Source organism: Gobius niger (assembly GCF_951799975.1).
Source record: "Gobius niger genome assembly, chromosome: 19".
Lineage (NCBI taxonomy): Eukaryota > Metazoa > Chordata > Actinopteri > Gobiiformes > Gobiidae > Gobius > Gobius niger.
In genome coordinates, this window is record NC_136870.1 from 14,642,091 (window position 1) to 14,669,498 (window position 27,408).

The 27,408-nt window shown below is 43.8% G+C and overlaps 5 protein-coding genes across 8 annotated transcripts; 3 read left to right on the forward strand and 2 right to left on the reverse strand.

Annotated features, from left to right (window-relative positions):
- Positions 1 to 809: 809 nt before the first annotated feature.
- Positions 810 to 6,764, forward strand: LOC306978342 (NACHT, LRR and PYD domains-containing protein 3-like; the record flags this gene model as incomplete). The annotated part of the gene is made up of 12 exons (XM_079576865.1): positions 810 to 946; positions 1,074 to 1,154; positions 1,543 to 1,647; positions 1,896 to 1,983; positions 2,330 to 2,540; positions 2,892 to 4,680; positions 4,752 to 4,925; positions 4,997 to 5,170; positions 5,341 to 5,514; positions 5,785 to 5,946; positions 6,040 to 6,086; positions 6,157 to 6,764. The coding sequence occupies 12 exons, from the start codon at positions 810 to 812 to the stop codon at positions 6,729 to 6,731; spliced, it is 3,717 nt and encodes a 1,238-aa protein (XP_079432991.1). The 3' UTR covers positions 6,732 to 6,764.
- rfng (RFNG O-fucosylpeptide 3-beta-N-acetylglucosaminyltransferase) lies at positions 1,882 to 11,185 on the forward strand. Of its 4 annotated transcripts, none has more exons than XM_079577605.1 (9): positions 1,882 to 1,993; positions 8,105 to 8,522; positions 9,167 to 9,215; positions 9,292 to 9,394; positions 9,460 to 9,595; positions 10,125 to 10,210; positions 10,378 to 10,543; positions 10,759 to 10,844; positions 10,909 to 11,184. In XM_079577605.1, exons 2-9 carry the CDS (start codon positions 8,172 to 8,174, stop codon positions 10,982 to 10,984), a joined length of 1,053 nt encoding a protein of 350 aa, XP_079433731.1. In that variant the 5' UTR covers positions 1,882 to 1,993; positions 8,105 to 8,171; the 3' UTR covers positions 10,985 to 11,184. The 4 variants fall into 4 exon arrangements, with proteins under 4 accessions (XP_079433731.1, XP_079433732.1, XP_079433733.1 ...); XM_079577606.1 differs by having other exon boundaries at positions 1,943 to 1,983; positions 8,094 to 8,522; XM_079577607.1 differs by lacking the exon at positions 1,882 to 1,993 and adding an exon at positions 7,389 to 7,647 and having other exon boundaries at positions 8,094 to 8,522; positions 9,505 to 9,595; positions 10,909 to 11,185.
- Positions 11,186 to 11,657: 472 nt separating this feature from the next.
- On the forward strand, positions 11,658 to 16,513 carry dcxr (dicarbonyl/L-xylulose reductase). The gene is made up of 8 exons (XM_079577007.1): positions 11,658 to 11,944; positions 12,766 to 12,863; positions 12,976 to 13,130; positions 13,296 to 13,338; positions 13,406 to 13,505; positions 13,588 to 13,652; positions 13,904 to 14,021; positions 14,128 to 16,513. Exons 1-8 carry the CDS (start codon positions 11,893 to 11,895, stop codon positions 14,229 to 14,231), a joined length of 735 nt encoding a protein of 244 aa, XP_079433133.1. The 5' UTR covers positions 11,658 to 11,892; the 3' UTR covers positions 14,232 to 16,513.
- On the reverse strand, positions 14,456 to 19,873 carry rac3b (Rac family small GTPase 3b). The gene is made up of 6 exons (XM_079577008.1): positions 19,714 to 19,873; positions 18,770 to 18,841; positions 18,500 to 18,617; positions 17,772 to 17,834; positions 16,848 to 17,007; positions 14,456 to 16,756 (listed from the first exon to the last, which is right to left on the reverse strand). The coding sequence occupies exons 1-6, from the start codon at positions 19,746 to 19,748 to the stop codon at positions 16,626 to 16,628; spliced, it is 579 nt and encodes a 192-aa protein (XP_079433134.1). The 5' UTR covers positions 19,749 to 19,873; the 3' UTR covers positions 14,456 to 16,625.
- A 510-nt stretch (positions 19,874 to 20,383) lies between these two features.
- Positions 20,384 to 27,109, reverse strand: lrrc45 (leucine rich repeat containing 45). The gene is made up of 18 exons (XM_079576716.1): positions 27,025 to 27,109; positions 26,460 to 26,686; positions 25,708 to 25,769; positions 25,569 to 25,639; positions 25,312 to 25,490; positions 25,067 to 25,195; positions 24,777 to 24,889; positions 24,636 to 24,694; positions 24,460 to 24,537; positions 22,796 to 22,931; positions 22,638 to 22,715; positions 22,467 to 22,578; positions 22,274 to 22,344; positions 22,105 to 22,197; positions 21,920 to 22,012; positions 21,657 to 21,830; positions 21,120 to 21,267; positions 20,384 to 20,958 (listed from the first exon to the last, which is right to left on the reverse strand). Exons 2-18 carry the CDS (start codon positions 26,671 to 26,673, stop codon positions 20,753 to 20,755), a joined length of 2,016 nt encoding a protein of 671 aa, XP_079432842.1. The 5' UTR covers positions 26,674 to 26,686; positions 27,025 to 27,109; the 3' UTR covers positions 20,384 to 20,752.
- Positions 27,110 to 27,408: the final 299 nt, after the last annotated feature.

Below are 27,408 nucleotides of genomic sequence, written 5' to 3' on the forward strand. Positions count from 1 at the left end.
TTTGGTGAACTGTGTGTATGTGCCTGCTGTATGAACACAGTGAGGAGCAGGCAGACTCTAATGACCAGACCTGGGTGAACCATCAGTCTGTGAAAAGTCTGGAAAGATACTTGTATTTTATATGCTTACATTACTGAATAAATCCACTCTTAACTCTTTGTTTATTGTCTTTGTTGGAATTTCGCACTTTAACACTGTGTTTTTTAATAATAATATTTAGTAAATAACATTTGTTTTTAAAATATTTAATGACCCTTTTGGATAATTAGTCATTCTACAATATGACTGGCTCCCCCTCCTGTCATAAATAAATAATAAAAAAAAATATATATCATTCACCACGGTAGACCCTCCTGTCATAAATAAATAATACAAATATATATATCATTCACCACGGTAGATGGCGCAGTTTTGCACTTAAAAAAAAATAGCTTTCACTTTCATTTACTGAGTATTGGTCGCCTTTATTTTCGTTTGTAAGCCTAGTCTACACTGTCTGTCGGATACAACAAAAGCTGCTTTTCTTAAATTAACAACAACACGGTAGGTCTTCTGATAGAATGATTTTGCTTAAAAGTTGTATCGTCCAAAGTAATAAAGTAATAATTTCTGGCCTAATACATTTTAATGGGTGTCATTGACTTTATCAGTCTGTGTTGTGTAACGTGGTAATGATCAAAGTCTAGTGTTATTTACAGCCTCATGGGAGTCATTTGTGAATGTAATTAAAAAAAATATTTCGAAAAATGATTGTAGTCTAATTGTCCTATAGCAGCTATTGTTTAATATAGTGCATGTTGTGCGTTTCAATGAAATCAGAGCAGGACCCGCTCTATGACCAGAGGAACGTCACACTTTGGCCCAAAATCCAGCCTACAGGCGGGGAGCAGCACAGTGACAGCACACTGGCCTCATGGAGGAGCAACACGGCCCAGCTGCCAGCTGTGTGAGTGCACACAGTCTGCACTCCATGGGGAACCCAATCTCATTTAAAGAACAGTAAGCAAAATGTTTCCTCTGGTTAAACTCTGTAGTTAGTAATAACAAAAGACTTGCCCTGGGTGTCTCCTCAGATACTCGTCCACAGCCCTGAGAGATGAGTCCAAAGAGGTTTCGGTGGAACAGAACCAGGGGCTGGACACAGAAAATGACCGGTTGGATGATCTCATTCCTTTCTTTGCCTGAGGCTCGGAGCAGCAGCCAATTATTACCAGAATGACCGTCTCTGTTCATAACCAGACCAAAGTTGTAATAATAATAATAATGGCTTACACTTGTATTGCGCTTTGCAAACCTGCATTACCAAGTTTCTCAAAGCACTACACTGTCGTCATTATTCATTCACTCCATGCTGGGTGGTGGTGAGATACTGTTGTAGCCACAGCTGTCATGGGATAGACTGACTGAAGTGAGGCAACCAGTCTGTACCATCGGCCCCTCCGACCACCACCAACCACCCACACTACATACATCCCGGCTTCCTGGTGAAATCTCCCATCCAAGTTCTGACCAGGCCCTTCCCCTTGGTGTTCTGTTTTGCAGAATCCGGGAGGAGGCGCTCACTTCTGCGCAAAGCTGTGTGTCCCAAAAGAGTGACTGGTCCATGGAGCATCCAATTTACTTCAAACCCAACACGCTGGCATCCAGGTCTGACACGGCCTTAAATAGGTTGGAAACATGATGATCAAATATGTGCGGTTACCAGTGGTTAACAGCTAGTCATCTTAACTTTCTGAAGAGATCATGGCTTAATACTGAGATTTTTTTTTACTCAAAATGCAGATTGTTTGGTCTTATTTATGGGTAATTTCAGTCTGTCAGTAATTACTTGGCCTATCCACAAGAAACAAAAATGTCAGAACTTTCCTTAACTCAAATGTCTTTTCTTTGAACAGGGCTGTGCAGTGCTGTTTGTCTGATGGTGCTAGTGTCCAGCAAAAGTCAGAGTTCAAACGCCACGTGAAACTCAGCCCCATAATGTCGGTGAGTATGAGTAAATTTCGCAGCACTGCTACAAAACAGTGAAATGAAAGCAAGTGTAAATACAATATTATTTAAAGCTACTGCGTAGGAATGTGTCTCTGTCTGTGAGGTGGCCGTTTTTTTACAATATTTATCACGCTACAAAAGTATGTGGGAATGGCCTCAAATATTCAAGTTCACCAGAAATGCTGAAATGCAGATGTTCTGTATTCTCAATCAACATTTTCCTGAAATCCTTACATTAGCCGGTCCACGCTAGAATAACAAAGGGACACTCCTGGGGCATCATTGTGAAAAATGTGTGGACACACTCCTGGTATTCCTTCCTGTCATGTGAACCCTGCAGGAGCTCCGAGCGCAGATTGAAGAGTTTATGGAGAGTGAACTGGAGTATTTGGACAGGATTCTGAGCGAAGAAAGTGAAGGGAGTGCTGAGCAGAGCAGAGATGAATCTGACGATGAGGACACGAAGCGCAGCAGAGAGGCTGTCCTCCACCTTTGCACTCACTTCCTCCGAGACATGAAGCAGGACCACTTGGCACAGCGCCTGGTCAGCCGTAAGTGAGGCCCTTGGTCCTTGAGATTGGTAATGGTCTTCTCGCCGAAGAAAACCTTACTCGCACTTTTTCACAGAGTGAGACTTCACTAGCTTTGCTGCTTTGACTTTGCTTTGACTACGCGTTGCATAAGGTTTAAAGTTGTGCTCTTCCAAACGCTTTTGATAGCCCATTGCAAATATTACACAGTGAATGTCTTGCTGATCAATAGGATCATGTTTGATATCACTGGTAGATTTGTTTATTTATTTAGTTACATTTGTGATGTAGAAACCTGGATTGTTCCGCAGTGTGGCTGATAAATGTACTTTTGTGTAACTTTGTGACTGATTGTTTCATTAATTCTCACAGGGACTAAGATTGCAAAATGTGTGTCTAACCTGAAATCAAACCTGAAGACGAGGTTCCAGTGTGTTTTTGAGGGAGTCACTAAAGCCGGACACCAAACAGACCTGAATCAGATCTACACAGACCTATGGATCACTGAGGGACACACTGGAGGGGTCAACATTGAGCACGAGATTCGTCACATCCAAAGAGCGTCCTACAAACACCAGGACAGATCTGTTAGGTGCCAGGATATCTTTGACTGTTCGCTCAGTGGCCAGTCAGTAAGAACAATGCTGACAAAAGGAGTGGCAGGAATAGGAAAAACCCTGTGTGTTCACAAGGTGCTACTGGACTGGATTGAACAAAAAGCCCACCACAAAATTCGCATCATGCTCCCATTCAGCTTCAGAGAACTTAACATGCTCAGAGGGAAGAGCTTCAGCTTAGTGGACTTTGTTCAGCACTTCTTTCTTGAATTAAAAGAAGCTGGAATCTGTTGCTTTGATGATGCTAGTGTTTTACTGATATTTGATGGTTTAGACGAGTCTCGATTCAACCTGGACTTTCACAACAGTCCGAGCTTGACCGACACCACAGAGTCCGTGCCACTGGACATTCTACTGGTAAACCTTATCAGGGGAAAACTCCTCCCCTCTGCTCGTCTTTGGATAACCACACGACCTGCTGCAGCCAATCAGATCCCAGCTGAGTGCATTTCCATGGTGACCGAGGTTCGTGGATTCACCAACCCACAGAAGGAGCAGTACTTGAAAAAGAGGTTCAGAGACGTGCAACAGGCTACAACTGTCATCTCCCACATGAAGATGCACCGCAGCCTCCACATCATGTGCCACATCCCGATCTTCTGCTGGATCCTCGCCACAGTCCTGCTCCATGTGTTGAAGACAGGGACCATAGGCCCGCTTCCTCAGACCCTCACCCAGATGTACATCCACTTCCTGGTGGTCCAGACCAAAATTAAAAGCCTCAAGTATGACGGATGCTCTGAGATAGATTCTCCCTGGATTCCAGAGAGCAGGAAGATGGTGGAGTCTTTGGGAAAACTGGCCTTTGAGCAACTGCAGAAAGGAAACCTGATCTTCTACGAGTCAGATCTGAATGAGTGTGGCCTGGACGCAGCAGCAGCGTCAGTGTGCTCAGGGGTATTTACACAGGTTTTCAGAGAGGAGCCAGGCCTGTACCAGGACAAGGTCTACTGCTTCATCCATCTGAGTGTCCAGGAGTTTCTGGCTGCTCTTCACGTCCATCTGACCTTCTTCAACTCTGGAGTCAATCTATTGTCTGAAGCCCCATCCTCAACCCCCAGAGTAAAGCCAATAAATGGCAGAGTGGCTGAGAAGTCATTCTACCTAAATGCTGTGAACAAAGCCCTGCAGAGCTCCAATGGACACTTGGACCTGTTTCTGCGCTTTCTCCTGGGTTTGTCATTAGAGAGCAACCAGAATCTTCTCCATGGGCTCATAAAGCACATCCATCCAAGCTCCCACAGCAGTGTGGAGGTAGCTGCTCATATCAAAACGAAGATCACCGAAGGTCTTCCTTCAGACAAGGCCATTAATCTGTTCCACTGTCTGAATGAGCTGGGAGACCAGAGTCTATTGGAAGAGGTGCAGAGATTCTTGAGCTCTGAGCGCTTGTCAGCTGATAAACTCTCTTCGGTTCAGTGGTCTGCACTGGTCTTTATTTTGCTCTCAGAAACATGTGATGTGTTTGAGCTGAGGAAGTTTTACTGCTCAGAGGATGTGTTCTTCAGGCTGCTTCCAGTGATCAAAGTGTCACAAGACTCCAGGTTAGTATTTATATATTAATTCTTCTTCATCATCACAATGCTGACATTTCGTTTTTCTCTTCTCTCTCTAGCTTGAGAGGCTGTATTTTATCACTCCCCAGCTGGGTAGCTTTAGCCACAGTTCTCAAGAGTGAGTCCTGCCTGATTAATAAACTGGATTTGAGCTACACTGAACTGCAGGATTCGGGGCTGTCTGCACTGACTGATGGGCTGTCCAGTCTGCTTAGGAAACTCCAAGTTCTCAGGTGTCCCCTCATATCAGGCACATTTAAACAGTGTGAATGTGGTTTGAGAATGATATGAGCGTTGTATCCAGGCTCCGAGGCTGTGGACTTACAGAGGCCAGCTGCAGGAGCCTGCATGGCCTGCTCTCCTCCCCACTGTGTGCTCTAAAACAGCTGGATTTGAGTGACAACCCCCTTCAGGATTCAGGACTCAGGCTGCTTTCAGAAGGCTTACGAAGCTCCCACTGGACACTCACTGCCCTCAGGTACCCTCTGCTCATCAAAATACCTCTTGCAGAAACATGTTTGCAAGGTGTCTCCTTTAGGATCTCAGTTTATTACCTGAAATGAGGACTGATGATTTGCAGTGGTTGAGATTTATGCTAATGAACAAATGTTTCCTTTGCACTCTGTAATGAATTGCTGTGTCCCTCAGATTGGACGGGTGTGGATTGACAAGCAGGAGCTGTGAGGAGCTGAGCGCAATTCTGCTGAACCAAACAACCCCCCTGTGCGACTTGAATCTAAGTAACAACCCGCTCCAGGACTCAGGGGCCAAGATACTCTGCAGTGGACTCATGAGCCCTCACTGCTCTCTGGAGATACTCAGGTCATACCTGCTTTTTATTTGTGTTTCATAGAACATAACTGGTAGGAACAAACATTAATAATACATAATTGTAGCACCCGCTCAGCTAGCAGTGTCCTTCTATATCTGTTGATGCAGTTGAAGAACAACACACTCCAAAAATGTATCAATATCAGTCACCATAAATTACTACAGACTATTTGGTTTGAAGTAGATTATGTTGAATGGTGGTTGGGAAACCGTAAAAGTAATTCCAGGTGTGTCTTGAATGTTGGATTCTTTCTACTGTAGGCTTTCGGGCTGTTTGCTGACAGAGAAAGGCTGCACTTATCTTAAACATGCTTTGACCAGCTGTCAGCTAAAAGAGTTGGACCTGAGGTACAACCATCCAGGAGACCAGATACTGTCTGAGGCAGCCTCTCTGCAGCCTCCCTACAGCCTCACAACTCTAAGGTACTACGAGTACTTTCTGAACTAAGAAAGCAACTGTGAAATAGCCACAGACAAGTATATTTTACTGTACATAATTTGACTGGTTATCCTCAGGACTGCACATGCTGGACCACATCGCCTGAGACCAGGCCTAGAGAAGTGTAAGTAGGTTACCTCTTGTCACATTGTGTCCGCTCATTCTCTGCTTATTCTTAGCTGCTGTTTTTGCAGATGCCTGTGAACTCACAATAGACCTAAACACAGCACACAGATGTCTCCTATGGTTTGAGAACAACTGTTTGACAGACGACATAGAACTGACCCAACACCAGGAGGGGCCAGACAACTTTTATTTCTGGCACCAGGTTGTGTGCAGTGAAAGCCTGACTGGCCGCTGTTACTGGGAGGTAAAATGGAGAGGCCTGGTATCGATAGCAGTGACTTACAAAGGAATCCAGAGGAAAGGGAATCATTGTCATAGTATGTTTGGAGGAAACAGTCAGTCCTGGGCTCTGGACTGCTCCTCCGAGAATTACTTTGCACGGCACAATGACATGACAGAAAAAGTCATCCCAAGAAAAGCCTGGAAAGAGGACTTTTGTGGAGGTGCTGAGAGCACAGTAGGTGTGTACTTGGACTGGGAGGAGGGGGTACTGTCCTTCTTCACAGTGCTTCCTGGTGGCCGAAGGTTGATCCACACTTTCCACTCATCATTCAGTGAGCCCCTGCTCCCCGGATTCAGACTTCGCTCTGAATACACACTAGGCTCCTGCAACACTGTGACAGTATGCCCCATGCAGATATGAGACTATGGTTATTTTGTGACTGGATTTTGACAAAACATTTTTTTCAGTTTTGGAGTAGGTTGCAGGTTACATGTGTTTATGTTGATCTACTGACACAGCTTTAAGGGGCTAGATGCAAGTTATCCATTTTATACTCACTACTGTCAACTCAGGTCAAACGTGTAACTGCACCTAAGCTGGTGCATGACGACACTTCGGACCAGTTACAGCTTTTTGAGTGACAGGGCAGGATTTTAGAGGCATTCTACAATATCCTAATGTAGAATGAGTCTGGGCTCATTCTACATTAGGATATTGCTGGAACATGTAGGAGGAACATGTAGGAGGAGGAAAATGCATAATTTAAACATTTTTAAACTCTGTATAGTCCCTTTAAAGTACCTATACTGGTCCAGAATTGGTCCAAAGTGATGATATTTAAGGAAGGATGATAATAATAAATGACATTTTTTCTCAAATTTTGTTGCTATTGTGCACTTTTGTAATTTAATTGTAAAACATGGAATGTTTATGGTTGTAAACGGTGTAATGCTATGTAAAACATAAAAAAAATGTCTGCATATATCTATATTTTATTTGATATTAACGTTTACTTTACTGAATGCATAGATATAATATTTCCGTAGGCTCTTATTTTGAAAAGGCGACCTTCCGGAAATTACAGCAGTCTGGGTGTAAACGTTTGACCCAGATGTGTTTTTCCGAGGAAAGTTTTACTAACTTATCATTTGCTGTGGTTCAGATTTGGTTGAACTAAAAGCTAACTTTATACACTGGATAAATTAGAAGTGATCGAAGAAACGGGAAGAGAACAATTATAAAACCAGTGGGACCGAAACAAAGAAACGCTCAACGCGAACGCACTGTTGTCTTTACTAATGCTGTCCCACGTGATTCTGGGTTAAATGTTTATATGGTGAGTCAATACTAACTTCTCTGGACACAAAGTTATATTATTAATTGTTTTTGTGTTCGCCCAGTTTTATTCACTGGAACAAACAGACGTGTGTACAATGTTGATGTTGTTAATGGGCAATACATTAGTTAAAAGATGTCCCTAATATATACAACCCCAGACGCATATATTTTTGCACATCATAAGGTCCGGGTTTATTCTTGGCTTTTAAAGCACTTCTGGACATCGGGGTATATGTGCTATCCTACTGTAATTAGCTATTTCTCTTCCCTTACATTTGAGTCAAACTTACAGTACAGCTATTTGCATCATGATACCAAAAGATAGATGCAACACAGTCAAGGGAATTAAGCGCTAGAACAGGGCCTGTGAAATCTAACAATTCCTGTGAAATCTAATCGTATTCCCATTCATTTTGGTGCCATGTCTCTGCCCTGTGTTTTCAGGTCGTCCAGAGGATGCCATTCTCCAAGATCATGAGGATGTGACCATGGGACAGGCCTCTTCGAACGAGGCTTTCCACCATGCACATAGCCTCAGTGGGGATCAACAAATTGTGTTTTTGCCTCTCCCTGGCTTTGTGTGGCTTGCTGCTTCTTTTGCCCAGCCTGTGGCCCTCTCCTCCGCCACTGGTGCTTCCCCAGCCTAAAGCCCAGCTCAGACCTGCTCTCAACAGAACACACAGGAATTACAGCCTCACTTTAGCCGAGACCCCGCTGAAAAGAAAGAGTCTAGTCACTGCCCCGACTGGCCGCCTCAACCACGAACCTCTGAACATAGAGGATGTTTTTATTGCAGTGAAGACCACAAGGAAGTACCACCGGTCTAGACTGGAGCTCCTCCTCCAGACCTGGATTTCCCAGGCCATACGGCAGGTGAGAACAGATCAGGTGCTGAGGCCGCATAGCCATAGAGACTAATCCCAGCATTAGGGTTTTTCATGCACTGAGGAGGATGTTTTTATTTTGTTTTTTTTTCCTTCAAAATAAACATTCAGAACAAAACCAATACATAATGCCATTGTTGGTTAGAAACAGTTAATCAAATTAAGGATTTGGTGGAATGATGCAAATGTGAAACAAGCTGACAGTAAGGATGCTGATGAGGAAAACTAAGATGATATGAACATTTTATAGTAAGATTATAAATGATTATAAATAATTTAAAATGACATTAAATGCTATTAGATTTTCGGATGTCTTCTGAAAATAAGCAATTAAAAATAAGTGCAGTTTAAGACTTTCACTTCATGAAGCGAACTGCATACGATAAAAATACACAATACTCTTTGTATAGCTCAACATCACAGCAGGAGTTGCCTCACTAGTACTGTGGTCTGTGGTCTGTGGCTAAATACTGTGGTCTTAGTCTCAAGTATAATTTTCCCATAGCTTTGACATGAGCAGATTGTTGCTGTTTCAAATATAGAGCCAAACCAATATAGTTTGATGTACTGTGTATTCCAAGAGATTATGTCCTTTACATAAAGCAGCAACCATCTGTGCATCATCTGTTCCAGACATTCATCTTCACTGATGGAGAGGACAAGGAGCTGCAGCTGAAGACTGGTAATGAACAACAATGATTATTAATATACTGCATATGAAGTTCCCCTTTAAATCAAGGTGCACTTTCCTTTGACAGGAATTAATTTGATCAATACCAACTGCTCTGCGGCTCACACTCGACAAGCTCTTTGTTGTAAGATGTCGGTGGAGTACGATAAGTTCATCGAGTCTCAGAAAAAGTGAGTACACAGCTCCATCGTCGTCGGGTCTCATTGAATCATTATTAAACAGTGTATTGGTGCAGGTGGTTCTGCCATGTGGATGATGACAACTATGTGCTGCTGCCCAGCCTCTTGCTGTTGCTGTCTTCCTATCACCACAGTCAGGACGTGTACCTGGGTCGGCCCAGCCTGGACCACCCCATTGAGGCCCCTGAGAAGGTGAAGTGCAATAGTTTGATCAGTCACTTGGGCTCTGATGGTTCTGACTTTACGTGATGATAAACATGTTTCATTGAAGAAACATTATTTATAGTATGTTGTGTGTGGTCGGCCTGGGTGGTCGGCCTGGGTGGTCAGTGTGTGACATAAAGTGTGTGCCTTTTACGCCACATACTGACTCCTAAGGGCGGCCATGATGGTGGGAAATACCCATCTTTTCACATTTTGACTGAAAAGGTTGAACATTAGTTATAGTGCTTTTAAGATTGTTGTTGTTTTCTCCCTTATTGATATTGTTGTGTTTTATTTAGTTGTATCTTTTACGTGTTTTGTCTGGGTTTGGAGATGTGTGGCCTGGGAAGGAGGGAAGGAGGGTGAAAAAAATAAAATCTGGTATTGCAGCCCATGTGACATGTAACGTGGATATATTTCTGAATGAACACAAAACCCCCCCGAAAAAGAGTATTTTATTGTATGTAAAAAATAACTTGTATTATCCAAGTTATAAGAGTTTATTATGTTCCTGCAGGTGTCGGTGCAGTTCTGGTTTGCCACTGGTGGAGCAGGCTTCTGCATCAGCCGTGGTCTGGCTTTGAAGATGAGCCCCTGGGCCAGGTAGGTTGTTCCTGCAGTTAATTAGTCTTCCTATTGTCAACAAAAACCTTAAGAAGATTCCTCTAGCAGGGTTCCTACTGGAGTAGAATAGAAATTGGGTGAATTTCTTCTGTAAAGAAGGGTGATACCTTCTCACTTGACTTGAGCTTGCTTTTCTGTCATTTTAGTTTAGGAAACTTTATCAGCACTGCTGAGAAAATCCGTCTGCCCGATGACTGTACAATTGGATACATTATTGAGGCTTTGCTGGAGGTGAAGTTGACTCACACCTTGCTGTTTCACTCCCACCTGGAGAACCTAAGGAAGCTTCCTTTTGAGACTGTCCTGGATCAGGTACAGTCTCTGCACAGATACAATATGTTAACATAAATGTAAACAAAGCACCAATGCCACACAATCTGTAATTGTATATCATCTTGCGGGCATCATACTATTCAGCAGTTTCTGTGTAAAATGAAAGGCCAATTGGCATTGAAATGTTGATTCATAAAGACTTGTTGGCTTGTCAACTGCACCTCAACTGAGTGTTTTGTTGCCGTTTTGACCAGGTGACCCTCAGCTATGGAGGCTTTGAGAACAAAAGAAATGTGGTCAGTATGGTTGGAAGATTTTCTCTTGCAGAGGACCCAACAAGGTAAATGTTTACAAACGTAGTTGTAGGAGTTGCTACATATTAATCTACTGTGTCCTGTCTTCAGGTTTAAGACCGTTCACTGTCTGCTGTACCCAGAAACGGACTGGTGCTCGAAGGTCAAACCTGATTCTCGTCACTGAGCACCTTCAAATCTTCAAAGACTGAATTCTGAAAAGGCGGTTGCTCGATTTTACATGCAATCATCTTCAAAAACCAAAGAAAAGACTGTGAATGGTCAAGGAGAATCTTATCTGGCAGACAGTATTGTAACATGACAAAGATGTTTTAAGTGTTAAAACACTTAATCCAAGTTTTTCATGTCTCTCTACATTGTATTTGATGGTGTGTCCATCCAGGTTTGCACTGTATAAAGGTGATATGAGCAGTCCATGAAACCCAGAAAACATTGCTTTCACTTGAGCATCTGTATAACCTTACAGTCTGATGTTCCAATGGAATGTCCTCAGTGTTTTGTACAGTTGTGAGAAGGTGCTTCAGATGTAATGTGTTCACTGCTGGTCGGTGGATGAGACTGGTTTACCTGTAATGGGCTGTAGTATGGTGTTTTTAGAAATAAAGCTTATTGCTCACTTGAGCATTTCATTTCATGGTGTTTGTACTACTGTCTGATAACACAACACCTAGGGCTGTCACAAAGATGAAGGTCTTTGTATCATGAACAGAGTTTCGAGAACTACTGTAAATTGTGTTTTTTTTATCGAGTAAAATAGGCCTATTGTAGCCAAAAGTCTAGGGAAATCACATGCATGAGGCTGAGTTGCAGGCCCAGCTGCTCTGGAGATGCTTGCTCACGCTGACCAAGCTCTGTTTTACTTGGGTCAAAGTCAAACCCACGTTAGAGAGGAACAGAGCAGACTGCAGATCCAGTTCCTGCAGCCTGCCCACTGCGCCCCGCGCTCAGACAGCGTTTCCAACTCAATGAGCGACAGGTTATAGGATCGTCTCCGACACTGACTCCCTGGATAACACTCATTCTGTGCTGAAACCTGCTAAACTCTGGTTAGTTCTTCATCTGGGTGTCGGGAAGATGGAGATTTCGTTCGCGGGAAAACACGCTCTAGTCACGGGAGCAGGGAAAGGTGAGCCCCGAACAGTCGCAGCATTTTCAACACTACAGCGCCGAAACAACGCTTGTTCAGATCTGCAATGTTTATACATTTAGACCTGATAATAATGAATGACCCAAGTCAAACACTGGTGGAGAACATTTTTCCAACTGTTGTTCTGTAGTGAGGAAAGGTATGCCTTTCAAATTAAAATAAAAGCGGAAGTTGCTTTCCAAAATAAAACAGCGAAATGCTTGCGGCGTTTATACAGGTATGATTGTTTTGAAGGGAACCTTTGACAGTAGCAGTCGGCAATGCCAGTCAGGCCCCCGTCCTACTAACTTTTCTGCATTAACTTTACTCGCTGTTTAATCGCCGACTCCTGGGTTGGAGAGTGATGATGGTGCGTAAGGGGGAGTCATAAGATCTCCACAGTCTACCAGGGCTGCAGTGACTCAGTGGTACCTGCTCTGCCATATACGGTCTGTGCATATACTGCCATTGTGTCCATGAGCAAGACACTTCACCCACCTTGACTGTATGAATGTGGTGTATGTGAGTAGTTAGTAGTGGTCTGATGGGTCATAGATGCAGATTGGAAGCTATACTTACATCAGTTTATCCTATCCACCTCCGCCAGATTTGAAGATGATTCATTGTTCAGCTCCTGGTTGTTGTGGCTGCACCAGGACACCAGACAATTCACCTTCTTCCCTCAGGCAGGCAGACTCCACCTGGCACCTTTGTTCTGATCATAAACTGGTATCAGGGGCAGGTTGTGGAGTTGAAATAGTTGTTCTCTTACCAATAAGAAAGTTTGTTCTTTTGTTTCATGCGGTTTGCGGACGTGGCAGGGATCGGCAGGGCCACAGCATGTGCTCTGTCCCGCTGCGGGGCCAAGGTCACGGCGCTCACACGGACACAGAGTGACCTAGACAGCCTGCTACTGGTGGTGAGACACACTTTCTCTCACTACATGACTCAATACTTAGAACTTAACCTAGAACACATGACAGGCCGTATGTATAGGCATGTGTAGAGCACTTCTGAGTGTTTGTGTGCAGTGTCCCTCCATTGTTCCTTTGTGTGTGGACTTGGCCGACTGGGAGGCCACAGCAGCAGCACTGGAGCAGGCGGGGCCCTTTGACCTGCTCGTCAACAATGCAGCCTCTGCCAATCTGCAGTCGTTCCTGGAAGTCACCCCGGAGGAGTTTGACAAGTAAGTAACTCAGCTTGCCTTTGGGGCCAGAAGAAGGGGCCACAGCAAACATTTCTAGTGATAACTTTGTGTGTAACTCAGGACACAAGAATCATCTGTAAAGTCTTTTATCTAATGAAAGCAAAAACCAAATGAATGACATTTCTAGTGTATTGTGATTGCCAGGTCGTTCAGTGTGAATGTGAAGGCCGTTGTGCATGTGTCTCAGGTACAGCTTATAAAAGTATATTGTTTCTCCGCCTGTGGCCTGCTCTGAGTTTGGTGCTGTATCGCAGATAGTGGCCCGCTCCATGAAGTCCCGGGGCTCTGGTGGTTCCATTGTGAATGTGTCAAGCCAGGCATCACAGTGCGCTCTCAGAGACCATGCCATCTACTGTCAGTAACACGTTTGCATACATAAACCTATATTCACATTGTATGTGTTCACCGTGTACAGTATACACCTTTATGTATACAGGTTCAACAAAAGCAGCGCTGGACATGTTGACCAAAGTGATGGCCCTGGAGCTGGGGCCCCATCAGGTACAGCTCGAGGCCACTAATCTGCTTGTGATCAGAGCTATCAACGAATACCTTAAATTACAAATAAAACAAATATATTATTTGACTAGTTTAGCTTGGGCTATGGTTTTGGGAATGCATCCATGGCATATAGTAAATTGTTTAAATCTGGGCACAGGAAATATTACTCAATGTGTCCATTTAACATGTATTTAAACGGCCTGACAGACCATAATAAACGTATGGGTCTAGCTGTTGTTTGCTTTGCACAGATCCGTGTGAATTGCGTGAACCCCACTGTGGTGATGACCGAAATGGGACGTATCGGTTGGAGTGATCCGGAAAAGGCCAAAGCAATGAAGTCCCGCATCCCCCTGGGGCGTTTCGCAGGTGCCTTTATTCAGCCGTTTACACTTGGGTCATATTGTCCAGTGCTTCTGCAGCAAATTTCCTCTTAACTGCTAAAAGCTGAAATTGTGCGTGTGCATTTCTGCAGAGGTGGAAGATGTGGTCAACAGTATTTTATTTCTGCTGAGTGACAAGAGCAGCATGACCAGTGGAGCGACGCTGCCTGTGGATGGAGGTTTTCTGTGCTGCTGACCTCGTTGTATTCACGATGTAATAAAGCCTGCACATACTGAGTGGGACTCCTCTTCATGGACAGGGCCAAGGCAAAGCACTTTGATCAGCAACAGCAGAGCCTCTAGAGTCTAGAATGATTTAATGACCGTCTACAGTCTAGACAATCATTAAATATGAGTGCAAAAGCAAGCCTCAGAATAGAAATGCAAAGACGTTTGTAAAAGATGACAGACAGCAGAGCATGTTCTTCATACATTTAGTTTACAAAATTGAAATATGTCACCACACAGACGTTTAGTCATAAAAAATAAGACAAACAGTTTGAACAAGTCATCTTACATTACATAAGTACATGGCCAATGCATTTCATACCACTCCTAAGAGTTACAGCAGCTCAATACCAGACACTTTCCATGCAATATTAAATCACATTTTTTGCTGTTTCTCAGCTACATTTTAAATTATAGCTAGGCAAGACCACAGATATCAGTTTATCACACAGGTGCTATGCAACGCTATGAAGGTGAGGGCTGGACAGCGCCTCGCCACATCCGGGCGATCATTGCAGCCAAAACAAACACGCTTTTGCTAAAAGGCCACTTACATAGAGTGGCTCCTTTCTCATTTAAGCCTATGATTCTGAATAGTTTAGTGTTATCAGGTCTAAATGCACTGGTACATATGAATAAAGATACACTGCCTAATGCATTGTTTTCTAGGAATTAAGCTGCACATGATTTGACTGCCTCTATTTCAGTCTTGATGGCATTTAGCATGTTGCACAAAAAATATGAAATGGTAGCTTAATGTATACATTAAAAAGGTTTACCCAAAGATCACTGCTCTTGTGTATTGGGCCCCTGGATATGCCACACACTGGGGCTGCATCCACACTTAGAGAAAAAAGAAATTGCACTAAGCCTGAATCAAGCTCAAGCACTACAGGGCGAAGCTCTTATGTTGTGGATCTGTCAAACAAATGTATTCATCAAATTCCATGTGTATTATGCTAGGCCACTGTTTTGGGCACGAGCCTGCACCCTGACCATTTCAGTCCCGGGATAGAGCTGTTCATTTAGATTATGTTTATGTGATGATGTGAAGGGCCAGATCTGACCGGGTGTCATCGGCTGCAACATGAACGCAGCCACTCGCAACAGATGCAAAGCTTAAATTGAAGATTAGGTGAAAGATACAGTATAAAGCAGCCGTAAGAACAACAACGATGCAGCTATAAGCCAAAATGAACAACAACAAAAAAATCTAGCGATAACGAGAAACAAGCCACCTTCAGGGGAAATTTTACTGCATTCTTGTTTAGTTTGAATGAGTTCGTACTGAATCTGAGGCGGGAAAAGGAGAGGATGATAAAGTGTATGACAGAATGATGCCCATCGAATACAGTGCACATCACACATGTGGAAAGTACTTATATAAACATGGCACAGAGTCTTGTCTTCCAATCATGTTAAATATTAGCAACTCTCTAAGTACCACATCGCCTCCCGATCTCATGTGGCACAATGCAAACAATAAGTATTTGACACATACAGCACTGTAAGCTCTCACCTATAGTTATGACTCAAGGCCACGGCAAAACAAGGCCTCGTATGACAATGACCAAAGAGGCCATCTGAAATACTCATATTTACTAATACTTCCTTCCACACAGGAGTGAAATGTGTCCAGTGGTGCGCTCCCGTTCAGTCTGCCCTCCCTTCACAGTATCAACAGCCTCAGTGCCTCTGATGGCTTCAACTGTTTGTTTCAATAGAGCTGGCGCCCACTCCCAATAAATAACGGGATGCATGTCTGGTTTTGGAAAATATGGCACTAAACCGAATTAAAGCCTGTTCCGTTATACATCGAACAAGAGCGGAAGTAGTTACTTAAAAGAGCGGGTACAAAATACCCCGCGGCTCAATAGAGTTTACACCCAAATCCCCAAACGGCCCTGTTCCAGTTTGACCATTTCTGTTTGTGTCAGACTGAAATGAAGCGGACTGCCCATATGAGATGAACCGCACTGCTGCTCGGGAGGTAGGACTCAAAGACAGTGCTAGCAGTGGGAAGAGCGCACCCCTCGGATTGTGTTCATGCCAGTGTATATAACATGCTTTGTGACCTGACAATGTCCCAGGGCTGAAAGAAGTGTGCTCGAGTAAAAACCTTGTAGCCCTCATGCCACTCTCATGTTATACAGTACCTAGCATGTGGACAGTCTTTCACGCAGAATCTATGGACATACTCATATTGCCATGGTAAAAAATTGGACTCAACTGTAATGGTCTTGTAGCTAATATCACTTGGAAAAACATTGATATAAAGAAAGCAGTCTGAGCAGTGCACTCTCACTCACTGTTCCATGTTCTCAGAGCGCCAGCAGTGCCTTCCAGGTGATGTGGGCGGAGTCTAAAAAAGGGTGCACCTCTTGCCCCTCTTCTTGACAGGCGGGGGGCATAGCACGGCTCGGATGGCCTCGTCAAACACGGTCTTCAGGCCTCGCTGGGTCAGAGCGGAACACTCCAGGTACTTCACTGCTCCTAAAAACACACCACAGTCGGTCAGGGCCAAGCCGGTCACAGATCGCTCAGCCGTGTGTGAAGGAGGTTTGGATTGTGGAGTCTACGGTACCTATCTCACGGGCCATGGCCAGGCCCTGGGGGTAGGTGATGGGGGAGAGTTTCTTGTCCCGCAGACGCTCAATGGTGTCCTTATCGTCCCGCAGGTCCAGTTTGGTGCCCACCAGGATGATGGGGGTGTTGGGACAGTGATGTCGCACTTCAGGGTACCACTGAAGCCACACACATTTCCCGGAACAAAAACGGGTGAGTCAAGAGAGGAGAGGGAGGGTTAGGGCAAGGCCTGTTATATGCATGCTGCGGGAACAGTCCCACCCAGTATGCTAAGATAGTGTATGATCTTCTATCAAATACTCGTCGAACTCAAAAGTTTGAAGTTTGATATTAGCAGTAGAACAGAGTTAAATGTCCTGTGTTGAAATTACATATTTTACTAATTAAAAAACACTCTTGAATTTGACAGTACTGTTCTCAGCCTATTTTTGTTGCATTGTCTTATCCTTTTGAAACTTGAAACAAAAAATCTACATCTATTTATATTGAAATCTATCTATGTATTGAGATTGACAGATTTCTTAATAATAACTGTAGTAAATTGCACTGATCTACGATTTTGTTATTATAGGAAAGGCACATTTGTTGGGTTAAGTTCTTCTTTGAACTGGCACAAAGCTTCAGTTGTACCCTACGTCCAGAGCAAATGCCACATGCAGTGGACTTGTCATTTGGGTGACTTTACAGAGGGAGTTCAGCCGCATTCAAAGGTGTGTCTTCACATGAGAGTCCCATGAGCTCTGCTGTGAACCCACTGCAGCCTGACCATCCCACAGCAAAGACGCTGCCCTGCGCCAGACCTGGCTTTACCTCACAACTCTCTCCAAACTCAAGGGAGCTAAGGCCAGGTCTGGGCACAGAGCGGGGCGAGCCAGGTGGAGCCAAAGATGTGCCTCATAGTGGTCAGACACAGCCTACTGACCTTAGCACGGACGTTCTCAAAGGAGGCCGGGCTGACCAGGGAGAAGCATATCAAGAACACATCCTGGGAGAGAACCAGAGACACGGCTGTTCAGGCTTTCTTCTGAAGGCACGGACTCAGAGGAAAAAGTGAGTGGGACAGGACAAATGTACATTCCTCTTTCAGTGTGCGAACAGCAGTGGTGTCTTACCATATAGTGAGTTTTAGTTTTTGTCTTGTAATTTCTAATTTATTATGCAGCAATCGAATACTGAAACGTATGCATTTCTTTTCAATTGGTAAAAAAAACAACTATTTCTTTTATATTGGTATTGGCTATACTATATATTGCTCTCAATCATAGTTGTTGTTTCCTTAAGGTCTATGCTGAATTCTATTTATTGAAAAGGAACAATCCCCTGTACTCCTTTTTAAAGTTAAAGCATTACAAGCACCCTTTCCTACGTATCTGCAACGTTATTGGCCAGTATACCGATAGATACAGCCTCTATGTAAGTGTAGAGTCTGACTTTAAGAATAAAAACTAATAATTAGAACATTCTCAGTATACAGACTTCAACATAATAACATAGAGGGGTATGACTACTGTCTTAACCCACTTGAAAATGTACTGATTAGCCTAAGGTGTTCCAGAACCCTTTGAAAAGTAGAAACCTGAATCCATAATACAATCGGCTGCTTGTGGCTTGTTCTACTGCTGCAGCGTTGCGTGCGTGTGTGGATAATACCGTCTGGGGGTAGGACAGGGGCCTCAGCCTGTCATAGTCCTCCTGTCCTGCAGTGTCCCAAAGGCCCAGATTCACCGGTTTACCATCCACCATAACATTGGCAGAGTAGTTGTCAAAGCTGTGGATCATAGAACATAAGGCAAACAAAAATGACAAGTCAACTACATCTCACTTAACCTATAGAGGTTTTGCAGGTGACATTATTGCATGGCAACAGACCATTAGCCTAAATTTCCCGCAAACGTGTGAAATATGACTGTGGTGACTTACACTGTGGGGATGTACTCTCCGGGGAAGGCATTGGTGGTGTAGCTGATGAGCAGACAGGTCTTACCCACAGCCCTGCAGAGAATACAGAGTTAGAGCACGCACTTAATACTGTAGTGTCTCTTTCATTATGTGCCACACACTGGCCTACATTTGTGTGGCCTGAGGGACACAACAGCCCCCTGTACCACCCCCATCTCTGCCCTCCACTACAGTCCCTCCAAGTACATGCACAAGGAAGAGCTCAGCAGATGGACATAGAGACTCTGCTTCTTGGCCCATTTGGACAGTGTTGACAATGGGTTAGAACAGGCACAGACAGCCATCGCAAGGGATCATATGAGCACATGTTTCAACACTGAAAAGATAGCCTTGAAGGACATAAGCCTACATTTATGAGAAAGGATGTGAAGAGCTGTTTTACATCAAAAGTTGTAAGAGTATTGATCATCGGTGTCCCTACACAAACACAGATAGGCAGTAGTAAGTCGGCTCGCCTGATAGAGAGCTAACCCTCTCTTGTCAGGTCCTTTCTACTGATGTCATTGTTCATTGTGGAACCGACTCAATGGAGAAGCCCGGGCGGTCTACAACCCATCACAGGCCCAGTGCAGAAAAGCGGAGGAGCAGCCGAGAGCATCGGGGCCTGCTCGCATTCCTCAGCACGCATCAGCACATCCACCAGCCTCCAGTGGCCTGTGGGGCGTGTAGGTGTTCCCTCGGCTCAGCATCTCGTCCCTTTGTAACAAAGCGCTGTCGACGACCCGTGGCCGACTACGCGTATAGCTCACTACAGCGGCAACATGCACGAGCACAAACCACACAGAAGCGATCGAGCCGCGAACCAGCGCCCCTGCCCCCTTTGGTGATAGCATCCTCCCATCCCTGCGTCCACCCGCGCGTGGACGCATCCCTGACCCCCACAAAAAAACAGCCGCGGTTCTCACCCGTCGCCCACCACCACGCATTTGATCGCTTGCATTTGTGCAGAGCTCGAGCTTCACAGGCCGGTGCTGAGCGGTCACAGATCCGTCAGTCTACGCTCTGGTCTCGGATGAGAGCTGCGGGGAGGTCCGCTGGGCGATGGAGACGCAGTGAAAGGACTCGGCGACGTAAAGCCGAACGTCTCCGGAAAATACCGAAGCTCCTTAAAGGGATAGCTACATGGACGTACTATTGGTTTAGTTCTTACATAGTGGCTACAAAACAAATCATAGAAGTCTCTTTAGTTATCGTTTAACATCCAAATTTAGTTCCCGCTAATTATTTAATAAATATATAACGTTATTCAATTATATATATTTTTTCTATTGGTTGCTTCACTTTTAAGATCATCATGAAGCTGCTGTGATAACACAATTTCCCTTATGGCTTAATGATACCCTATAACATTTAACTGATAGTGCGTCCATGTCTGCCCTTCAGGACTGTAGTGAGGCTGCCTTGATCTCCATCATAAGAGGATTTACCAGCACTTTTTTACATTTTGTATGAGCGCTTTATAAATAAAGCTTCTTTGATTGATTGATTGATTGATTGATTGATTGATTGATTGATTGATTGATTGATTGATTGACCATTGGTAAACAAAAACGTTTTATTGGCACAGTAGCAAGATGCAGATTTTTTTCTTTTTCTTATTAAAATAGAGCTAAATATGAAAGCGCAAACAGAGTGAAAAATTGTAAGCACCAGAGGATGTTTCTTCTACTTCTTCTGTCCATACAGGCCCATAAACGTGATTGGAGCCAAGTCAAGTGTGTATATTGTGCAGTTCCGTAGCAGAGTGTTCAGCTTGTCTTCTCTTCCTGTCTCTTTCCAAAGACATGTTCATGATTCTCAATTCGCTCAGCAGTAAAAGTTACATGCATGAACATTTATGAAACCTTTGCTTTTTCATGTTGTGTTAAATCTATCAGTCTAGACCTTGCCTGCTGTCTGCTTCTCACTCATACGACCCAGAGCAGTTTGTTGACTTATTTGTGGTCAGAGGGACTTGTTGGGGCTGCCGAATTGTCCCAGTGGAGAGCCCTGCACGTAAGTGAGAATGGCGCTCTGTAAGTAGCTGGCTCGCTGCGCCTCCGCCTCTGTTATTCTCTGGATCTGTGCATCTCTCAGCCGTACTTTCTCCAACAAAGATGAGATCTCGCTGTCTTTGTCCCGGAGCGCCTCCTTGTGGTTGCTGCTCTGCACTGTACACAAAAAAAGAATGAAAAATCTCAGTATGTCTCTGCTATATATTCACTATCCTGCCTTTTGACTTTATTAGTCCACCTCCAACTCCACTGCATCTTAATTTCCATTCAACATCCATGGTCGAATAGAATATTGAACAAATGAACAATGGACAAACCTTTCATCTCTCGTTCCACAGCGTTGATTCTCTCTTTTAGAGCAGTTTGCGCCATCCTCTCTGTATCCAGACGTCCGAGCTGCTCCTGAAGCTCCACGCGCACCTTGTTCACCTCCGCCACCTTCTCCTGCTCCTTCCCTGACAGCTCCTGCAGAATAGCGTTTACGTGACCAAAGCATATGAGGCCAACTCGAAGAAACCCAGTAACTCCCGCTATTGGACAACCATTGACAATAATTAAGAATGATAAATTGGGGTTGCTCTCTTGTTTTTCTGCTAATATTACACTCGTCATTATCATATCCATTCGGTGTTTGAGGTATACATACAACATTGGTACAATACATTAGATTTAAATGTAAAAGAATTAGATTAGTGATTTATGTTATCAAAACAAGATGCTCATGTCCCCATTTTAACACATCCAGGGGCATTAACTTTTGAGAGCAAAGCGAAATACATAGGAACTGCTAAACACAAAAATCACATGCATCGTAGAACGATTACTGGATGTTTCCCATTAGCGGTAATGCAGACCTGTTGTAGCTCGTCTATTCTTCGCCTCAGAGAGTCCACCTCCACACTGTGCTGGCTGCCCCTTGTCTGCAGATCTGAGATGAGGTCCTTCTGTTGGGACGAGTGCAGCTGGGCCTCCTGCAGGGAACATCGCAGGGAGGACAACTTCTCCTTCAGAGAGGACACCTGCTCCCTCTGCACATACGTACACAGTACATACAATAAACAGTCAGCACCTCTGAGGAAGAGCTTTTACACGTGCCCTGTAAAGAGGACAGACAAACCTCCTCTAATCGAAGCTGCGCCCTCACACGGCCAAGCTCATCCTGTGCCTGGGTTCGTTCACTCACACACAGAGCTTTAGTCTGGCTAACCTCCTGTGGGATGGGAAACGGGAACGGGAAAGATCAGCTCAAATGGATATAGGTGCTTTTCCACATCAACCTAATGATGTGGATTTACAGCATACCTCTTCCAGTTGGATTCTCTGAGCCTCAAGTTTAAAGATGCGTTCTTGTAAAGCTCTCTCAGTCTCCTCGAGATGACGATTCACATTCTCCACCTGTTCACCAGACACACATTAATATGTTGTGGAAGTCTATGGTCTGTGGACACAAGGTCTCCAAAGGGCAGCCGACCTCTTTGTGGTGCAAACTGCCCAGGTTTTCCAGAGCCTGTTTTGAATGCAGTCTCTCCTTCTCCAGACGTTCTGTGAAAAGCAGCATCTGATTGAATAGACTGACAATTTGTTGGGAAAAAGCGCCATCCATTGTTTTCTTCTTCCAGTGTCAGATTCAGATAATTTCAGTCCTTGCCCGTGTGAACCATTACCTTCGGCCTGGGCCAGTCGAAGCTTGAGCTCTGCCGTGTTGTTGGTCAGTTGTTGTTTGAGCTCAAAAACTTGCTGCTGCTGGGACTTGCACCTACGTTCCATTTCCTCCACCTGCCATACAAACACAGAGGTCAGCATGAGCCTCGAGGGTCATGCCACAGAGGGTTTACCTTATTTCTGAGCTGGACATTGTGGTTGGTCAGACTCTGAATTTCTTTGAGGAGCCTGCCTTCTTTGAAAGCACTGTCCTGTAGGAGACAATAATCCAATACAATAGATATGTTAATTTGCTACAAGTAAATCATAAGAAACACATGAATGGTGATACCTCTAGTTCTTTCTTCTTCTCTCTGTTGTGCTGTTCCCACAGCTGTTCCTTCTCAGTCTTTGTCTGAGTGAGCAGAGCAGCCATGTTGGTGTTCTTCTGTTCCGACAGAGCCAGTGCGGCTTCAGCCATCTGTAACCTGCAGACACCACACTGTCACTCACTATCTTTGTGTTCTCTTTTGCGTACCTTTTAACGAGAGCCATTCTGAAATGTATAACAATAAAAGACCTAACCCCTTTAAAACACTCTAATGCAAAACCATGTTTGGCATCATAACTACAGGACAGTGTTTATTCACAAAGGACATGTAGTAAGGTGACATGCTTTATTCTGCCTTTAGGATAGCCCTGTATTTATTTCAAATTCAATTACGTTTGCAAAGAACACTTGATCAGTGAGAGGCTTCTGAAGGTACTAATGGAGAGGGAACCATGTAAAAAAAAAAAAGCACAAATACAGCGCTTGATTTCTTACATTTACCACACACATTTTATATCACACAAGGACAATCCCAGTGAATACAAAATGCAGTTTGCAAATGATTATCACATTTATTAAGGGGATAAAGTAAATGCCCCTAGTTTTTGCGCATGAATTGCTCAGGTCGCACCACAGCATCTCAATTGGATATAAGTCTGGACTTTGACCTGGCCACTCCAAAACTTTAATTTGTTCTTTTTGAGCCGTCCAGAAGTGGATTTGTTCATATGTTTGGGATCCTTGTCCTGATGCATGGCCCAAGAGTGCTTGAGTGTAAGAGCTTGAACTGATGGTCGAATGTTTACAGGAATTGCCTGGTAGACTGTTGGAATTATTTATTATTCCACAAATGACAGCAAGTTGTTAAGGTCCTGAAGCAGCATGTTTGACTTTTGGCATGCTGTTCTTTTGATCAAATTCTTACGCCAGAGTGGTCTCGTCAGTCCAAAGAGAATTTCTCTAAAAGTCTTGGGAATCATCCAGATGTTTTTTTGCAAATGAGAGACGAGCTACTCTTATTAGTCAGCAGTGGTTTGGTTTTGGACCTCTCCGTGGAGGCCATTTTTGCTCAGTGTTGATCTTCTAATTGAGTCATGAACACTGACTTTGACTGAGCCCAGTGAAGCTACAGATCTTCAGGTGTCGTTCTGGGTTCTTTGGTGACCTCCTAGATGAGCTGTCGTTGCAATTGTAATTTCGTGGCATTATAGGTTTTCTTATAAGATGTTGTAGCCTACTTTATTTGTCTGACCGATCTAAATGTGATATTTTCTTTAACAAACTTGGTGGTGATCAGGCTTGGGAGCGGCCGATGAAACTGAACCAAACAAATCTAGTCATTCACAGCTAATCACAGAGGGGGCATTTACTTTTTCACACAGGGCCAGAGAGGTTTGGGTTTTTCTTTTCCTTAATAAATTTGATTATCATTGCATTTTGTATTCACTGGGAATGTCCTTGTGAAATGAAAATTGTCAGGAAGGGGACAAATACTTTTTCACAGCACTGTATGTGCTGTAGATTGTAAAAGTTATGTAATGAGTTTCAACAACTACAGATATATTTTTGATCAGGAAAAATAACATAACAAAAGCTTTAAGTTAGTTGTTCTCTAAAACCTCTTCTGACAAATTGAATCAACTGATTCATTAAAATAATATAAAATAGTATTAAATTATTAATACTTGGCAGTAAGAGAACTGACAGCCGACGTCCTTGCATTCAGGGTTTCCTGAAGTTGGGACATTTGCACAGTTGTACATCTGTTGAAGAAAACATTTATTAAACTTTCTTATTTCAGATGAAGAACAAGGATGAGGATGTCAAAATATGTGCTAAACATAATGCACAGAGTTCTGACCTGCCCGAGCGTCCCATCTCCTCTCGCTGTCGGTCAATGGTCTCCATCAAGCTCACAAACTAAGTCCACCACAAACAAAACAGTTTGAAGCATGAACAATGAACACAAACACATGCAGCTCCAACACTCATGCTCAGTCACCTGCCGTCCCTTCTCCTCCTTCAGGATCTGGATCTCTTTACTGAGGACCTGTGTTCTGCTCCGGCTCTCCCTCGTTGCACTCTGTCGCTCGCTGTTATGAGCCATGCTCTGTTCTGAAACAGTCACACAGAGCACTCAGCAAGAGACCACTCCACTTACACCATGCCAATGTTTTTTTTAAACTTTTTATTCGATTTTCAAACTTTGCTATTTTAGTATCATAATTGTTTGGTCAGTTACTCTGAGATCTGTGATTAAATCCCCTTGAATGAAATACTAAGAGAGCTCACCAAGGGCTTTCAAAATATCACTCGGGATGTTGTTTCCTGCCATGTCCAGCTGCACTAGACATGTATTCTTCTGTAGAGCCTCCAAAAGAGCACGCCCACCCAGAAGACCCATGTTGTTCCATCTCAGATCTGGAAAAACCGCCGTACAGTTCATACAGCAGAACAATCATGTGATGTGTATTATATACACAAAGCATGAAAACTGAACTCATGCTATAGAGACGGAGATTAAAAAAAAATGGTACCCAACACTTCCAGACTGCTGTTACGTCTGAGGGCATGGGCGAGCTCTGACGCGCCCTGGTGGTTGATTTGATTATTCCGAAGATCCAGTTGTTTCAGACTTGGGTTCAAAGCCAAGCCTTCACAAAAGAGAGAGAAGGCCTCTTCCCACAGGCCAAGAGCATTCCACTCCAAAACCAGCCTAAGAGAGCAAGAAAGTGTGGACAAACCTTGCGGAGACAACCTTCTGCAAAACATAGTATTTGGTCATAAACTTCACCTGTTTAAGGACTTGTTTTGTGCAAGCAACCGTCCTAGGATTTCAGCGCCAGCAGCTCTGAGATTATTGCCCTGGAATACATGTCACTGAGTCAAACTCAACAATTAGACACCGCATTGGTTTATGAGTGGGACTGTACCTTCAAATCAAGAACTTTCAAAGAGGTGCTTCCAATAAGTCCAGTTAAGAGTGCTACAGCCCCTAACATAAACACACAAAGAAAGTCTCTTAGAATAACAGATAGCTACACTTTCCTTGTATTAAACCAATGGCCCAGAGTCTGGGAAACCTTTGTACTTGCAACAAAAAAACTGTAAATAGCTATAGCAATAGTGGAAATAGTTTTTAGCTAGGTGACCACCTCCAAAAGTTGTGAGAATGTCGTGGGAAATGGCAACCTGCCAAGAATTAAGCTGGCATAGGGATGGCAATTGGTCACACAATTTTCCAATCCAGAAAGCTAGGACCAAATAATGTACATGTCATTCCTCGGACATCCGGGAATTCCATGACCATCACCATCAGCAACAAGCAACGAATGAGCAAACAAACTACGTCACAAGTTGAATTGATAAATGTATTGGTTGAAATGTGGCACAAGGTGCGGCTGTCGCACGTGTGTGCGTCAATCATGTCAACTCCGTTGTTTGCCTCTTTGAGTGCTGTTGCTAAGGGAGTGGCTTCAGGTCAACGCACCCGCTGACATTGCCACATTGGTCCGAGCATGAGGATGTGAATTCTTCGGGTATTCATTTTCTGTGCAAGCACACTTACCATTTAAGCCACTTATGTAAAAATGTAAAAATTACAAACCTATTCCACATGTTACATCCAACTCAAGCAAAACCCCATGTATTAATTTAAGACCTGGAAGCATCCATTGATTCATACCTTCTTCGCTGAGCATACAGTCACACAGCAGCAGCTCTGTGACCGTATGGTTCTTGTGGAGGGTCCTAGACAGCATGGAGCAGGTGTCCGCAGACAAGCTGTGTCCGCCGAGGTCCAGCCGAGGGCCCCCCTGAAGCTGGGACAAGACACTCTCCTGGATCTCCACGCCGCTCTCCCTGCACAGACTCACATACGTGCTCCTCAAATCCCCCATTCCCACACGCAACCTGCAAGAAAAAAGTGGTTCATATTTCAATGGTAAACCTATAAGAAGATAACATTTCAGTGAATGCAGTAGTACCCAATTAATCAAATAGACAGTGTCTACGTGCATTGGTGCATGAATGAGAGTGTGAATGGGTGAGTGGCTCCTTAATATAAAGGGTTATAAAAGTTGAGACCATTTACTTTTTACACAAAAAACACAGGCAAGCTATTGTGTATGCTAGTAATATGATAATCATGACGACTTGTGATGAGTCTGGACTCGTTTGTATTGTTCGGGGACACAATTTATTTTCAAACGAGGACTAGGTCTATAAGATATAAGATAATAAATACAGACCTCTAATTTCAACACAGTCAACAACTCAATATCAGCATAGCAGCAGCAGCAGTCAACTGAAGTTAACCGTAACGCGGAAGTAAACAGAAACGAAAATGTGACGCAAAGCATCACGGTTATTGAAGTCAAACTGAAAACTCTTTTCTTGACCACAACGCCGCCATCTGGTGGATTATGATTTTGTACGATTAATCAACTTTTAAAGATCATAAAAGTGGGAGGGAGGTCAATTTTTTTTTAAAACTTTTTTATATTCATTTAAAATTATATAATCTTGGATGAAATAACAAGGACACATAGCATGCAGAAAAAAGCTTAGTAGGTGTTTGCTTGCTTTGACCCCACAGTTGTAATGGGTGGACGCTAGATGGAGCTTGTGGGCAA